The sequence below is a fragment of the Chinchilla lanigera genome, unplaced genomic scaffold (genome assembly GCF_000276665.1).
Source record: "Chinchilla lanigera isolate Chin_1 unplaced genomic scaffold, ChiLan1.0 scaffold00010, whole genome shotgun sequence".
Lineage (NCBI taxonomy): Eukaryota > Metazoa > Chordata > Mammalia > Rodentia > Chinchillidae > Chinchilla > Chinchilla lanigera.
In genome coordinates, this window is record NW_004955411.1 from 34,179,774 (window position 1) to 34,196,129 (window position 16,356).

Here is a 16,356-nt window from a genome sequence, read left to right on the forward strand (position 1 = left end):
TTGTTGTTACTGGGAATCAAACTCAGGACCTTGCACTTGCCAGGCGGGTGCTTATGCCTCTGAGCTATCTCCCCAGCACCTAGATATCTGTTTGAATCTGTTTCATGCATTCTAATTCTTTCCTATATTGTTCATTCAAGGTTTCCATCATTTTTCTATGTTCCTTTTTTTTTTTTAATCTACATCTTCTTTAGATGTGAAGAGCAATTCTTTCATTATTGTTGTCATTTCTTTTTTCCCCTGAGAGGTTATTTCTAATCTAATGTCTTCTATGACCTGATGGAGTTGTTTCTTCACTTTAGTTGCTGTCATTTCAGAAATTTCAGGTGTGTGACTTCAAAGCTCTTCTATGTCTATGTCTCCTGGTCTTGTATGAGGTGGAGTTCTGAGATTGCGTTTTACTCCATTTTGTCATTTTTGAAGATCTGGAGGTTCTCCAGGACTCAGCCTCACTCCTGAGATGGTGTGAGAGTGGCAGGGCAAGGCTCCTGAAACTCCTAGGTTCTCAGTGTAGCTCCTAAGATGGTGGGGTGGGCAGAACTCAGTCCCGAGGCTCCCAAGGCTGTCCATGGCTCAGCTTGGCTCCCACGCCAGTGTGGGAGAGGTGGGGGTGCAATCACTGAGGGTCCCAAAGTTGTCTGGGGCTCAGCCTGGTTTCTATGCCAGTGGGAGAGTGGTGGCGGATGGTCAGTGAGGCTCCCAAAGCTGTCTGGGCCTCTGCTTGGCTCCCTCAAGGGTGTGGGGGCCTTCACTGATTTTTTTAAATTTAATTTTTAATTTTAATTTTTATTTCACTATAATTTGCTTGAAATTTGTATTGATATATGCAGTGATATAAAAGCTTAACTGGTCCTCCCCCCAGTTTTTCTAACACACTTATTAAATGGTCAACAAATATATCATTTCTTTAATCCAATGGAAATATTTATGTTAAGTTCCTATATTTATGGTTTCCATTGAACAGGTGGTTTTATGTAAACATTTTACTGTCAGTACATAATAGGCTGTATTACTATAAGGCATCTATAGATAGGTTGCTCAACTATGAATTATCCTACTCAATTGTGGTACTATAGTACATTTATCGATTGATTGATTGATTGATTGATTGGTCCTTTTGAGATAGGGTCTTACTATGTAGTTCAGGCTGGCCTTGAACTTACTTTGTAGCTCAGGCTGGACTCAAACTCAACAATCCTCCTCCCTGAGCCTCCGAGTGCTGAGATTACAAGAGTGTGCGGGGGTGGGGGGGGGTGTTACAGGCGTGTGTGTGCCACCACACCCAGCTCTAGTACTACAGTGCTTTTACATTAAAATGTAAATAGGATTAGCCTAAACTTTACTGTGTTTGCTTTCAAAGGTAGAGGTAACAGGTAAGTTAATGTAAACACACACACAGATAAAAGAAAGATGATGTTCTTTCTCAAATTTCTCTAAGGAAAAATCCAAACTTGGAAGAACTAGCAGTTTAGGAAACAATGATTACCTGACTTTAAGAACTGACTCTAGCATTTCTGACTACCTCCTAATGACGTCTCCCTAACAGTCATATGGAATTATGCACAGATGATGATATAGCCCAGCAGGAAGAGATAATACTTGTTTAACAGACCATTTTGAAATATTTTTCTGTAAAATGAGAAAATGCTTTGCAATAAAGTATTGGCTTTAGAACATTCTTTTGGGGAAAGTTGATTTATGGAGTTACTCAGTGCTTATAGCCAATTAAGATACATTCACTTTATCAAGCACAGAGACAATGGATAATTTTCCTTATTGTTCAGAATCTATCAGGAATGGTTCCAGGCACGCGACAAGGATGTCCACTGTCACCACTTCTGTTCAACACAGTACTCGAAACATTAGTAAGGACAGTCAGGCAAGAAAAAGAAATGAAAGGGATATGTATAGGAAAGTAAGAAGTTAAATTATCGCTCTTTTCAGACAACATGACTCTCTACTTAGAAGACTCAAAAAATTCCACCAAAAGGCTTCAACAATTCATAACCAAATTCAAAGTATAGCAGAATACAAAATGAATACACAAGGGATTTAGCCAGGGATTTAGCTCAGTGGCATAAGTTTTTGCCTGGCATGACTGAGGTCATGAGTTCAATTCCCTGTACCAAAAAAAAAAAAAATCAAAATAAACATACAAAAATCAGTAACATTCCTGTAGACCAACAGTGAACTCCCCAAGAAAGAAGTTAGGAAAAAATACCATTCACAATAGTTCCAGGAAAAATTAAGTACTTACCTATTAACCTACCCAAGAAAGCATAAGACCTCTGCAGTGATAACTTTAGTACTCTATAAAAGGAGATTGAAGAAGACATCAGAAAGTGGGAATATATCCCCTGTTCTTGGATAGGCAGAACCAATACAGTAAAAATGGCTGTACTTTTAAAACTGACACACAGATTTAACACAGTCCCTTGGGGCCAGGGATATAGGTCAGTGGCACAAGCACCTGCCTAGCAAGTGCAAGGTCCCGAGTTTGATTCCCAGTACCAAAAAAAAAAAAAAAAAAAAAAAAAAGGTCAAGATTTAGCACAGTCCCAATCAATCCCAACAGCATTCTTAGTAGAACTAGAGAAAATAATCCTAAAATTCATATGGAACCAGAAGAGATCAGAATAGCAAAAGCAATCCTGGGTAACAAGAGCAAAGCAGAACATAACACAATCCCAGATTTGAAGTTATATGACAAAATTACAGTGCAGTACTTGTACAAAAACAGACATGGGTCAGTGGATAAGAATAGAGGATGCAGAAACAACTCCAAGCACATCAACTATTTGATCTTTGACAGAAGGACCAAAAAGATACACTGGAAGCACAATAGCCTTTTTTAATAAATGGTGCTGGGAAAACTGGCTACCGGCATGCAGAAGATTGAAGCTTCACCCATATCTCTGACCATGTCATAAAGTAAAATCAAAGTGGATGAAAGTCCTGAATGTTAAAATAAAAACATTTAATTTGCTGGTAGCTAAAATAGGTAAAATTTGATGTAGACAAGGACTTTCTGAAAAGAACCCTGGTTGCACAGAAAATAGTACCAAGAATCAACAAATGAGATCCTATCAAATTAAAAAGCTTCTGCACAGCCAAAGAAACAACTAATACAGTGAGGAGAAAAACTACAGAATGGGAAAAAAATTGCCAGTTAGTCCTCAGACAGTGGATTAATATCTAGAATATATGGTAAACTCAAAAAACTTAGACACCAGGGCTGGGGATTTAGCTCAGCAGCAAAGCGCTTGCCTGGCAAGTGCAAGGCCGTGAGTTCGGTTCCCGGTACCGGAGAAAAACCAAAAAAAAAAAAAAAACCTTAGACACCCCTTTCAATAAAACAGCAGCTGAGATAAAAAGACTTCTCAGAAGAAGTGCAAATGGCCAATCAATATATGAAGAAATGTTTGACATTTCTGACCATTAGAGAGATGCATATTACAATGACACTGAGATTCCATCTTATTCCAAAAGGAGTGGTTGTCATTAAGAAATCAAATTATAACAAGTGCTGGTGAGGCCATGGGAGAAAAGGAACCCTTCTCCATTGCTGGTGGGAATGTAAACATACTATCACTGTGGAAAAAACTAAAATTTGAAATTACCTTTGACCCAGCTATTCCCCTTCCCAAAAGAGTTAAAGGCATACTACAAAGATACATGTATGTCCCATGTTTATAGCACCACAGTTCATAATAGATAAGTCTTGAAATGACCATGTCCATTCACAGATGAATGGGTGGAGAAAACATGGTATTCACACACAGTGGAATTACTGCTCTTCATAAAGGTGGACAAACTTGAGTCATTCGTAGGAAAATGATACACCTTGAGACCATGTTAAATGAAAAAAGTCAGACACACAAGCTTAAATATTGCATGGTTTCTTTTCTATAAGAAACCTGATATATAAATATAGAGCAAAATAAAGGAAATAGGGGGATAGATCTTTTTCAAATGGGAAGAGAATTAAGAGATGAAAGAATGAAAAAGAAGGGATGAGGATGAAAACAAATTAAGATGTATTATGTACATGTACCAACTCCCCACAGGGAATCTAGTCGTTATGTACTGCAAACATTTACTAATAAACAAATTTTTAAAAGAATGGTTTCAGGCATAACCTGAATTTCCCTAGGTTTTGCCAGGCTTGATACAAATGAGACCCCCATCTCAGGGCCTTTAGCCCACACTTCCGGACACATAAAAAGTTCCACAAGAATTCCTGAGGTTTGTTGTTGTTGTTTTTTAATTACGGCTAGGCCCATTCTCCATTAAGAATGGAGATTGGTATATAGGTGCTAATTTGTATTCTCTGAAATTTCTGTCATACATACCTGTGAACATGTTTTTTTCCAGCTGCTCCCTTGCTGAATAATACTACCGATGTGTGAGAATCCTTAAGGGATGAAAATCAAGAGCAGTCCCTGTCGACTTCCCCGTCCTTTGAAATATTACATTGTATGAAAAGCAGGGAAGCTAATGATGCAATCCTTGATAATTGTAGAAGTGAAATATTTATCAGTTTTTACCTATATCCCTATCTCTTCTTAGGACCCATATGTAAGTCCATAGAACTAGGTCAGAGGGGATTAGAATTAGCACCATCCTAAAATACTCAAAATCACTTTTCTTCTCAGCAAAGAAAGGCTTTGATTTTGGATCAGGCTTTTTGTACTTCTTTCACCTTCCTTCGGAGTGAACTTTTTTCCAGGATGCTTCAGCTCTGTATGTAAGTAAGCATTAGTAAGATTTTATATTTGTTGATAACACAGGATGAGATTTGTAAGGGTTAAGGAGGGACCTCTATTACATGAGAACCTCTGAGTGCTATGTCACAGCATAGTCTCTTGTGACAAAATACTCAAGATAGTTAACCTATGAAGAAAATGTTTATTTTTGGATCATACTTTAGAGATTTCGGTCCATTGACCTTCGGTCCTGTGGTGGGGCAGCACGTCACAGCAAAGTGTGTTGTCAAGGATTACTGTTGACCTCCTGGCGGCTGGGAAAGCAGAGATAGGAAGGAGCCTAGACAAAGTTCCCACCTCTCCTTCTTTTCACCAGACCCTACCTTTAGAGCTTCTACCACCTTGCAGTAGCTGAGAAGGCTGCCCTCCAAGCCTTTAGCCTATGGGCCTTTGGGGAATATTGAAGAGCCAAGCCAAAACAAGTCTTTCTATTTCTTCTTGTTTTCTTTACTTTATCTTCATTCTACCAGTGTGGTGCTACTCTGCTTATGCCCATTTTGTTATATATTTACACATTTAAGTGAAGTTTAATCTTTAACTTACTGGTAATCTTCTGAGTAGTTATTTCACTTACACTAAAAATGTTAAATTCAAACTAAAAGTTTAATTGGTGCAAAGATCAAATTTGTAATATAATAATGTATTTGGGTCAGAGGAAGCACTCTCCCAAAGATTTCAGTGTATACCAACTAGTGGCAAAATTTTGTTCTTTTAATTATTGGTGAAACCTACCAATAATTAAAAGCATAAAGGGGCTAAGAACTGAATCAGATATCTTGAATAATGCCAATGTTTTTGGGATAGCTTCAACCACCTACCTTTCTCTCTGAAGACATAAAACCATACTTTGGGGTCCTACCTGTACTTTGCAGTAAGCTAGCTGTGCCTAAATTTCATCTCTTAATTTTTGAGAGGACAGTATCTTAGATACATGAAATATGCTATGGAGAGACAGTATCTAAGCAGCAACAACTGACAGATTGAGACATGATCAGTAAAAGGGAGCTGGTGCCAGTAACAGCAAAATATGGTTGTGAACAAAGAACAAAGAGCATCCAGTGTTTTACCAAATCGTCTTAAGCTACATGTCTTGGTTACTTTCTGGTTGCTGGGATAAAGTGCCTAATATCCACAAGTTAAAAGAGGGCGGGTTTATTTTGTCTCATAGATTGTAGAAATTTCAATCCATAGTTGGCTGGTTCTAAGGCAGGGTGGCATGACAGGAGAAGCAGTTCAGGGCATGGCAGGCAGGAAGCAAAGAGGGATCAAGAGAGAAGGAAGGTTATCTACTGTACACCCTCCCAGACCACACCCAGTGACCTACCTCTTTCTACCAGGCTTTACCTCCAAATATTACACCCAGCTGTAAAGGCATCCCTGAACTAATCCAGAGATGAGGATCACACACCCGTTTTCCCACTTCCCCAAAGCCCCCCTATTAGCACATGAGGCTTTGGGGAGACATCTGTCATATTTCCCTGAGAATACTACCTACCTGAACAATAATACGCCTTGAAAACTAGCAATCAAAAGTGCCAGCCCTGATTAGCCCATTCTTGCCTTACCTGCCTTACAGAGTAGCAACCAAGCAAGAGCATAGCGATGGCAGGTAAGGCAAGGGTAGGCAAGCTTATTATTTTCGAAGTCCTGTAGTATTCAAGTAAAGAGTGTAGATATAAATGATATACAATGTAGTCTTTAGCTTAGACTAATCTAACTGTCTGAGAAAACAGCCATTTATGGCAGTGGACAAAGTACACAATCCTAGAAAGTTAAAGTGTGTCCTTTGCCCTTCCAGGAAATATAGTCACAGGAAGTGCCTACTTTTTGCCTTTTGGATTAGAAGGGAATAAAATGAGAAAAATGCAATTCTCAGAAATTAAAATAAACTAGTTTCATAATGGAATTCTTTGATTTATGTATTAAAACAAGCTTTCTTATAATTGTACCAGTTATTATTTTTGTGAATAATTACTACCTTTTTTCTTCCAATGTAGTTATGAGTTTAATACTGACTAGTGTCTATTAAATAGCATATATTTCTAAAATATTTAAACTACAGAAAGGAAAATAAATTTATTTAGAAAAGTAAAGAATTGCCTGCTAAGATGTTTTAAAAAAAATAAATAAAATAAGTTTACTCTAGAATCTTCAGATTTGAGACCATTCTAAACTACATAATTAGAATATTAGTACATTAAGCAGAGATGTGTCTTATTCAATAATTAGATTCAAAAATTTCATATATCCATAATTACTCTTCAAGAATCACTTAATAAGCCAGTATGTTAACATCTAGTAATCAATATTAGAAAATCCGAGTATGTATTGGCTTGTGTTTAAAAGCTGTATTGCCTTTTTTTATTTTAAAGAGAAAAGAACAAAACCCAAATAACAAAAACAAAACAACACGAAAACTATTAAAAAAAAAGATACAGAATTTCAAAACAAGATGATAGGAAATCTACAATGGTTGTTGTATTATTTACTGTTATCTTCAAAGTAGTTGCTCAGAGTACCAGATATAGGCATGCGAGATTGGTCAGTTAAGTATCTTTTAGCATGTGTACTTTCTCTTTGTACCCTAGGGCAGTAGGGAACCTATGGCACATGTGCTGCAGCGGGCTGTTTGTGTTATTGAAAGCTCTCGCAGGTTCACCATCACTGCCCTAAAGAGTCAGTCACACTTTCTATGGAGAGATGCTCAGACTATGATTGGTATGTGGGCCTTATAAGCAACTGAGAAATGGGCAAATTCATGTCACCTACATCATGCTTACTCAAAGCTAAGTGGTTATTGAAAGTCAGGCTGAATTGCCAAAACTATTTACACGTAAATGGTCATTTTTCTTTATGTTATTGCTGAGCTTACTGTAGTTGAATTTGTAAGAGTTATGTTTGTGAAGATATAGCTCCATAGTATATGATTATTTTGTTATGTTAAAAGTTCTTCCTGAATTTTTGTATATTTTCATCCTTCAAGTAGGAAGCAGGGATGCTATACTATATCATTCCTTTATTCTTTGCAGATAATGGATTCTGAATTAATGCACAGTATAGTAGGAAGCTATCTTAAACCTCCAGAAAGATTGTTTGTTCCACCATTTATGCAAGATGAATCGTCTCAGAATTGCCACCCCATGAACTTAAAAGTTGCTCCTGCTAAAGTGCTCCATAGTCCAAATAGCCAAGGTAATTTTAAATAAAAAATTTGCACAAAACTAGAGGAGTGATATAAAATATGTTATAAAACCTTACCTATTTATTTTTTGTCATACTGGGAATTGAACACAGGCCTTCACATTGAGCTATGTCCCTGCCTGCCCCACCTCCCCCAGCACCTTTCCTTTGAGATAGGGTCTCACTAAGTTGCCAGGTTGGATTTGAACTCACAATTCTTTTGGTTCAGCCATTTTTATGCAGAAAAGAATATGGTTGTATATTAAGTTTTTATAAAACTCCTAAATTTTACCCAGGGCTAAATTTCTATGAATTTAAATAACTTAACATTTTTTATTTTGGCTTTTTAATCTGTGTGATGAAAGTTAATAAAACAAGCTGGATGTATAGCTCAAGTTTATCATAAAAACAGCAATTAATGACTAGAAGGATTATTCAGTGGTTGAGTAGGCCTAGCATGTTCAAGGCCCTGCCTTCAATCCCTAGTACCACCAAAAAAGAGAGAGACAGACACAGAGACAGAGACCAAAAAAAAGATATTATTTATAAAACAAAGTACTCTTTAAAGAATAAAAGGTCAAATTTGGAATCTTTCTAACTACATGATAAGAATGCTAATGAATTAAATAGTGTGTGTCCTAGTCAATGACTAGACTCAGAAATTGGATATATCCAAAATTATCCTTTAAAATTCTTTTGCACTTCATTATATTCAAGTAACTACAAAATATGAGTACTGTAACTTTTTGAATGTAAACTTAGGAAAATGTTAAAATTGATTTAGGAAAATATTTGTCACCCCAGGCTTACCTTGTGCTATACAAATTACCTTAGAAGATGCTGATTGTTGCCTCCTTTTTAAAAATTCATAATGGTTCCCATTAATAAATAGATTGGCTTTTTATAAACTACAAGAAATAATAATTCAAATCAGTGAGCTAGCTACAGATATCATAGGACAAAATAAAGATAATTTTTATCTCATTTCTAAAAACCGAATGATAACTTCTAGCAGACATTTTCTAATGGATTATAAACTATATAAAATTTAACTTGGAACATTTATATTCTACTCATTGTTAGTTTTAGAGTTTGACATTACAACTAAGTAAGTATAAAATAGTATTTGAAAATTTTATGGCTCATGAGACATGTTAGAGCACATTTATCCCCCTTTAGGGCTTTAGTTATGTTTCTATGAGGCATATACATATGACTTGGACATATTTATGACTACTTACAAAAATGTACAGCTTATTGTTTTATGTTACACTATGTTACTGCGATTGTAAGTTTTGTTTTTTTGTTTTGTTTTGTTTTGTTTTTGAGACAGGGTCTCACTTTGTAGTCCGGGCTGGCCTTGAACTCTCATCGATTCTCCTGCCTCGGTCTCCCGAGTGCTGGAATTACAGGCCTGTGCCACTATGCTGGGCTTTTCTCTGTTTGTTTTTTTGTGATTGTTAAGTTTTTAAAATGTTAGATTTTTAAAAACTTTCACTTCAAACACGAAATAAATTTTCTGTTTTTCAACAGCTCTTATTCTAGCCTTAAAAACTCTTCAGGAAAAGATTCATCGTTTAGAGCTGGAGCGAACACAAGCTGAAGATAACCTGAACATACTTTCTAGAGAAGCAGCACAGTACAAAAAGGCCTTGGAGAATGAAACAAATGAGAGAAATCTGGCACACCAGGAACTGATAAAGCAGAAGAAAGGTAGAAAATGCAGGCGTTTTCTGAAGGGAGTGTTGGGGGGCTACCAAAGTTTACAATTGGAAAATGAAAAATCTAGTCTAGGCAGATTTATTCAGATATTTTTGTTGTTGTAAACAATGAAACTTTGAAATTAATGTAACTTTGAACTCACTTCTATTGTACGTTACCCAAATTCAGAAATTCTTGATTAAAAGAAAAATAGTTTTTATATAAATTACATTTAGAAATTAAGATATTTTCAAAATAACCAACAAAATCCAGTTTAACATATAATATAATTGAAATGCTTTATATTTTCAGTTAATAGTAATTTTTAAAATTTGAAATATAAAGAAACAGTAATTAAACAATATAAAAATAAAATTAACAAAAAAGAATTCATTAGCATAAAAGGAAAACAAGATTAGTTAAAGGAAATAGGCAAGCAGGTAGAGGCTTTTGTGAAAATTATGAAAATGATTTAAGGCAGGGTTTTGGACATTAGAATGTAAGCTTTTTATATAATTTCCTTTCAGCACTATAATTTTTTCCTCTTGTAACACCACACTTAAACAAAGTTCAACTTGTATTTTACGTTACAAATAGAGAGCAACAGAGGAAAAATTGTCTGAGAAAAAAGAGGAAGAAAACAAAAAGTTAAAAGATTAGAGATAGGTTGCTTTACCCCTTATAAATTAACTGTATGGTCAGTATTCAAAGGCAGAGGAAAATCGAGTAGCAGAGTGTATATTCCTGAGTTTCCTGGAAGAGAAGAAACATACTGATACCTAAAGGACCTTACATCTTCGAGTTTTGTGGATGGTGTTATTTCGTAAGAACAGCCAAGTTATTTATCATCCCAGAAAACTCACTGGCATCCTCCCCTTTCAGAAGTTTCCTCACAGGTTTTTAGGGGAAGACAGTGTTAAATCAGTTATAACAATCAATGAGGTATTCACAAAATGTGTGTTTAAAGTCAGTACTTACAAGCTGTGTGGCTTTCCTCACAGTAGCCCACTCTGTGTCCTCCAGAATGTGCTATTGTCTGGCATTTTCCTGTTTTACTCCGCCTAAGCTCACTCCTCAGAGCCATTTTCTGCCTGATTCTTCACTCTTACTTTCTCAAATAAACTTTGCTACCATTAAAAAGTAGAGTAAAAAAAAAAAAAAAAAATCAATACTTACAAGTAAAAGAAGCCTTGAACTGAAGCTCTTAAGTAAATTTTCATAATACTTTTCTCATTACTATACTCTTACCTCTATGTGATAAGCAACTAATTGACTCATTATCATTTTGTCCTTTTCATAGACATAAGTATACAGTTAAGCTCAGCCCAGTCTCGCTGTACTCTCCTAGAGAAGCAACTAGAATACACAAAGAGAATGGTTCTTAATGTAGAACGAGAAAAAAACATGATCCTAGAACAACAGGTGAGCATGTTTTCTATAAGGCATGATAAGATAATTTTACGTATTTTTGAAGAATACTTAGTATGAGAAAATTGTAAACTGGGATATAAAGCTGTATATAGGAAATTTCCAATAACGGTACTGATGGACTAGACCATTTATACCAACTTTTTTTTCAGAGAACATCTGGACTAATTTTTTAAAAAATGAAAGAAAATACAAAAGACCTGGTATTAGGAAAAAAACAAAACAAAAAAAGATACACAAAGGCACTGGAGAGCAAACAAGTCAGTGAAAAATAACCAATTCAAAATCTTTGTACACACTTAAATCCGAAGAGTTTGGCCTGACATTTCAGGCTCCCTCTGAGGGCATTTTGGATTTCAGAGGAGAGAGTTGAGAGCCTAAATAATGCCTTTGGAGGCTGGGGATTTAGCTCAGCAGCACAGTGCCTGCCTAGCAAGTGCAAGGTCGTGAGTTCAATTCCTAGTACCAGAAAAAAAAATGGAAAAAAAAAAGTAATGCCTTTGGAAACCATCTTCAGGGCCAAGAAAATTTAAAATTAGAGTATAGGGCCTACCAAGAGTAGGAACCTTAGCAAATCTTATGTTTTAAGTGCTTTGAAAGGGTGAGCAAGAAGGAAAGCAATCCAGATTACAACCCTATTTCATGTTTTCAGAGTGCCTCAAAAACCTTAAAAATCCTGAAATTGGATTAAAATGATTCTGTAGTGCTAGTGCTCTCAAGGACCTTAAGTTATTTCTATAACTATTGCTTCAACACGGTGAGCAGCTTTCAATCAGATAATGAGGCGGAAAACGGTAAGAATTCATGAACAAGAAACAGCATCTATAACAGACGCCACAGACTAGCTCCAGCTAGATATTGACTAAGAAACACTGACTTTAAAATAATCAGGCTTGCATTAGTCAGTAAGACAAAGGACATGGTGGGGATTTTGAGTTTAGTATTAGAACCCATAAAATAGCAAAGTAAATTTGAGAAAGAATCAAATAAAAATTATAGAACTGAAAAAATAAAATAACAAATCTAGAACTCAGTGGACAGATGTCAGAGCAGATTAGAAAAGACAATTAAATGGAAATAGAACAGATTAGTAAAAAGATAAAATTACAGTAAATTCATAAAATGGAGTAAGAGGCATCATTTCAGAGAAAGTCTGACTTAGTGTACTTATAATTTCAAAAGGAAAGGAGAAGAGAATGGAGCAAAAGCACCATACAGAACAGTAATGGGTAAGAGTTTTCCAAAACTGGTTAAAAAATAAAATCATACCACACATTCAAGAAGCTCCATAAGCCAGGTGTGGTGGTGCATGCCTGTAATCCCAGCACTCGGGAAGCTGAGGCAGGAGGATCGTTGTGAGTTCGAGACCAGTCCAGGCTACAAAGTGAGCTCAAGGCCAGCCTGAACTGCAGAGCAAGACCCTGTCTCAAAAAAAAAAAGAAAAAAAGAAAAAAAAAAAAGAAGCTCCATGAAATCAAACAGAATAAATATAAACAGATATACCTAGATACCTCATAATAAAACAAATAATATAATAAACCAGAAAAAATTATTACATTCAGAGAAACAATAAATAAAGTGATAATCTGACTTCTGAAGTGACAGTACTGAAAAGTGTGCTAATAAAGAGTTAAGGTATTAAAAGAAAATAAATACTGACCTAGAATTCTCTGCCTGGTGGAAATATTTTTAAAAAGAACACAATTGGGGCCATGGATATAGCTCAGCGGCACAGCACCTGCCTGGCAAGCTCCTGAGTTCGATTCCTGGTACCAGAAAAAAAGAACACAATTGGAAGACTCATATAACTTGATTTTAAGATTTCTTATAAACATAGATAGTCTTGATATAAGGAGAGACCAACATTAGAAAGTAACAAATAGATCCTACCCATATAATCAACTATGTTTGACAAATATGCCAAAACAATTTAGTGGGAAAAAGGAAAATCTTAATAAATGGTGCTGGAACAACTGGACATCGGCATGGAAAAAAATTAACCTTAAACATATTCTTTCATCATGCAAAAGTTAATTCCAGAGGGATCACAGTCCTAAATAGAAAAATGAAAAGTAAAAGGCGGTAGAAGAAAATGTTTTAAAAAATACTTTGGTAGTTTCTTACAAAGTTAAATATTCATCTGTGATATGGTTCAGCAACTTTTCTCCTGGATATTTACTGAAGGAAAATTAAAACATGTCCGCAAAAACTTTTTTATGAGTGTTCATAAAGGCTTTATTCATAATATTCCAAGAGCTGGACATAGTGTTGCACACCCCTAGTGTGCTGATGGAATTTGGGAGGTTGAATGAATTTATAGAGAGAAACAAAGATCCAAGAATCACCAACCTGTTCTGGAGAAGGAAAAGGTAAGGATCTTGTTCTACCAGATCCCATCTACCTATCACTTTATAATTTTATTGAATTTTTGTTGTTGTTGTTTGTTTGTTTGTTTGTTTTCTGGTACCAGGAATCAAATTCACGACCTTGCACTTGCCAGGCAGGCGCTGTGCTGCTGAGCTAAATCCCCAGCCCCTTTATTGATTTTTTTTTAAGGCAAAATTTGTTTTCTTTTTCTCAGGAGTTTTTTTGTTCACTTTCTATTTCATTGATTCAAATTTTGTTATTCTTTTATGCTTTTATAAGATTTAATTTCCTCTTTTAGAAAGGGTTGTATATATTTTTTTAAATGTTTTCTTAGTACATGTTTGTAGTACAAAATGATTATATTCTTCATGAGGAGTTGGTACATATATACAACAGTCTTCATTCTTTCTTCATTCCCATCACCTTTCCTCCTGCCTGCCGCCATTCCTTGATCCCCTTCCCTTCTGAGAAAGGTCTCTTTACTTCCTGTTGTCTTTCATTTTGCTCTTTGTTTATGTTTTGGGTTTCTCATAGAAACCATGCTCTTTCTTGCTTTCTTTTTCTCCCCTTTCTCTCTTTCTTTTTCTCTTTCTGTCTTTCTATGTTTCCCATACATACTGATCACATTTATCATGGGGAATTTTCTGCCTGTACATAATATATCTTAATTCTTTCTTTTTGTCCCATTACGCTCACCTCCCTTAAGCACTTCTTCCCTTCCCAATGTAGAGAAGCTCTGTTTCCATTTTCTCTTTCAGTTATCTTTTTAAAACCCCTTTTCCTTTCTCTCTCACCCTCCTTGTCCCCTTCGTATTTATACTTTGGAGCAAATAATGTGATATTTAAACTTTTGTGTCCAGTTTATTTTACTTAAAATTATGGTCTCGAGATGCATCCATTTACCTACAAAGTCTCAAGTTTATACCTCTTTATGGCAGAGTAGTACTCCATTGAATATAAATACAGTCATCCCTCCCTATATTGCATTTCACTTATTGCGGCTTCACTGTATCATGGCTTTTTTTAAAAAATGGATCTAATTCTGTATCACAGAGTTTTTGCTGTATCGCAGGATTTTGCAATATATAGGTATTTATGTAATATTTATGATTTTAATTATTTTGCCTAAAAAATTAAAACAATATAAAAATATTAAAATGTTAATTCAAACATATTAAAAGAATACTAAATCAAAATAAAATACAGTATGTATTTCATTAGTGGATGAATACTGTACTGTACACAATGGAAATGCAGTATCCCACTACCACTTGCACAAGTTTACTAATGTGAGATTGTACATTCCCATTTCACAGTATCTGTTATACATTGTGGTCCTTACTTGATCTTTTAGCTTCTTACACTAGGGCGACAATATGATGTTTGCACATGTTAATCTGATTTATTGCACGTAAGAGTATGCAATATAACAACCATTGTTAATTCCTATCATTTTGTTTTGAAATCCTGTATCATTTTTATTGTTTTTGTGTTGTTTTGTTTTTATCTTTGTTGTTTTTTGTTATTTTTTTAATTCTCTTTAAAATAAAAAAATACTAATTTCCTTCCTTATAGTAGCTTTGGGTTTAGATTGCTCTTCTTTTTCTAAAACCTTGACATTTAGCATTATGCTATTTATTTGAGCTCCCTGTTTTTCTGATGTGGGAATTCACCTTTATAAATTTTCCTCATAGGACTGCTTTCATTGCATTCTACAAATTACAGTGTCATTAATTGTAGAAACTGTCACATTTCTTCTTTAATTTTATCTGTAACCATTAGTTATTCAGGAGCATATTAATTAATTTCCATTTGTTTAGATAGTTTTTATGGTTCCTTTTGCCATTAATTTCCAGTTTCATTGCACTATGATCTGATAATATGCATGAGATAATTTCAGTTCCTTGGCATTTACTTAAGCTTGCTCTGTGAGCTATTATGTTGATTGTTTTGGAGAAAGTCCCATGTGCTCCTGAGACTGTGTATTCTGTTGCTGGGTGGAATACTCTGTAGATATCTATGAAGTCCATTTGTTCCCAGGTTTGGTTCACCTCTGATATTTTGTTGATTTTTATTTTATTTTATTTTTTGTGTAGTGGATCTGTCTAGACAAAACAGACGTGACAGTGGAGTATTGAGGTTCCCCACTGCTTATCTAGTATTCTATATCTATTAGTGTTTGTTTTATGTCATTGAGTGTGCTAGTATTTTGGTGCATATATATTCATGATTTTTATCTCTTGCTCCTGGATTGTGCCTTTAACCAGTATATAATGACCTTTTTTGTCTGTTCTGATTGGTCTTGGTTGAAATCTACTTTTCTGCAATTAGAATAGCTACTCCTGCCTTTTTCTAGGCTGCTGTTACATGGGGTATTGTTTTCCATCATTGACTTTCAGTCTGTGAATTTCTTTTTGAGTTAAATGTGTTTCTTTTTTGCAGCATATAGTTGGACCTTGTTTCTTGATTCATTCCACCAATCTGCTTCTTTTGATTGGTGAATTGAGACCATTCCTATTGATGATTATAACTGATATGTATTGACTCATCCTTGTCATTATATTATTTTCCTGTTGGTTTCCTTTCTTTCCCTTCTGTTTAATTGCTGTCCTTGCCTGGTAGATTCATTCTAATGAGATATTGGAATTATTATCTTCATTGTCCTTTCTAGGGTATCCTTGAGAACTTTTTGGAGTGCTAGTTTGGTGATCATTAATTAAGATACTCTTTATCATGGAAATATCTTATAACTCCATTAATTTTAAAAGATTATTTGGCATGGTACATCAGTCTGGGTTGGAAGTTGTTTTCTTTTAGGGCTTGAAATACTTCACTCCAACCCTTTTGACATTAGGGTTTGTGTTGAAAAGTCTGCTGTAATTCTGGTGGGTTTTCCTTTATAGGTAATTTACAG

The 16,356-nt window shown here is 35.2% G+C and overlaps 1 protein-coding gene across 5 annotated transcripts in view; it reads left to right on the forward strand.

Moving 5' to 3' along the window:
• The window catches only part of Cep57l1 (centrosomal protein 57kDa-like 1), a 72,257-nt gene that overhangs the window by 38,944 nt on the left and 16,957 nt on the right, over nucleotides 1-16,356 (forward strand). For 3 of the 5 annotated variants that reach the window (XM_005377851.2, XM_005377852.2, XM_005377853.2), the window contains exons 2-3: nucleotides 9,480-9,659; nucleotides 10,948-11,069. In XM_005377851.2, the coding sequence (XP_005377908.1) occupies nucleotides 9,480-9,659; nucleotides 10,948-11,069 (302 nt within the window). Of the gene's footprint in view, nucleotides 1-4,655; nucleotides 4,748-7,795; nucleotides 7,959-9,479; nucleotides 9,660-10,947; nucleotides 11,070-16,356 lie in introns of all 5 variants that reach the window. The other 2 variants (XM_005377855.2, XM_005377854.2) reach the window with 2 other exon arrangements.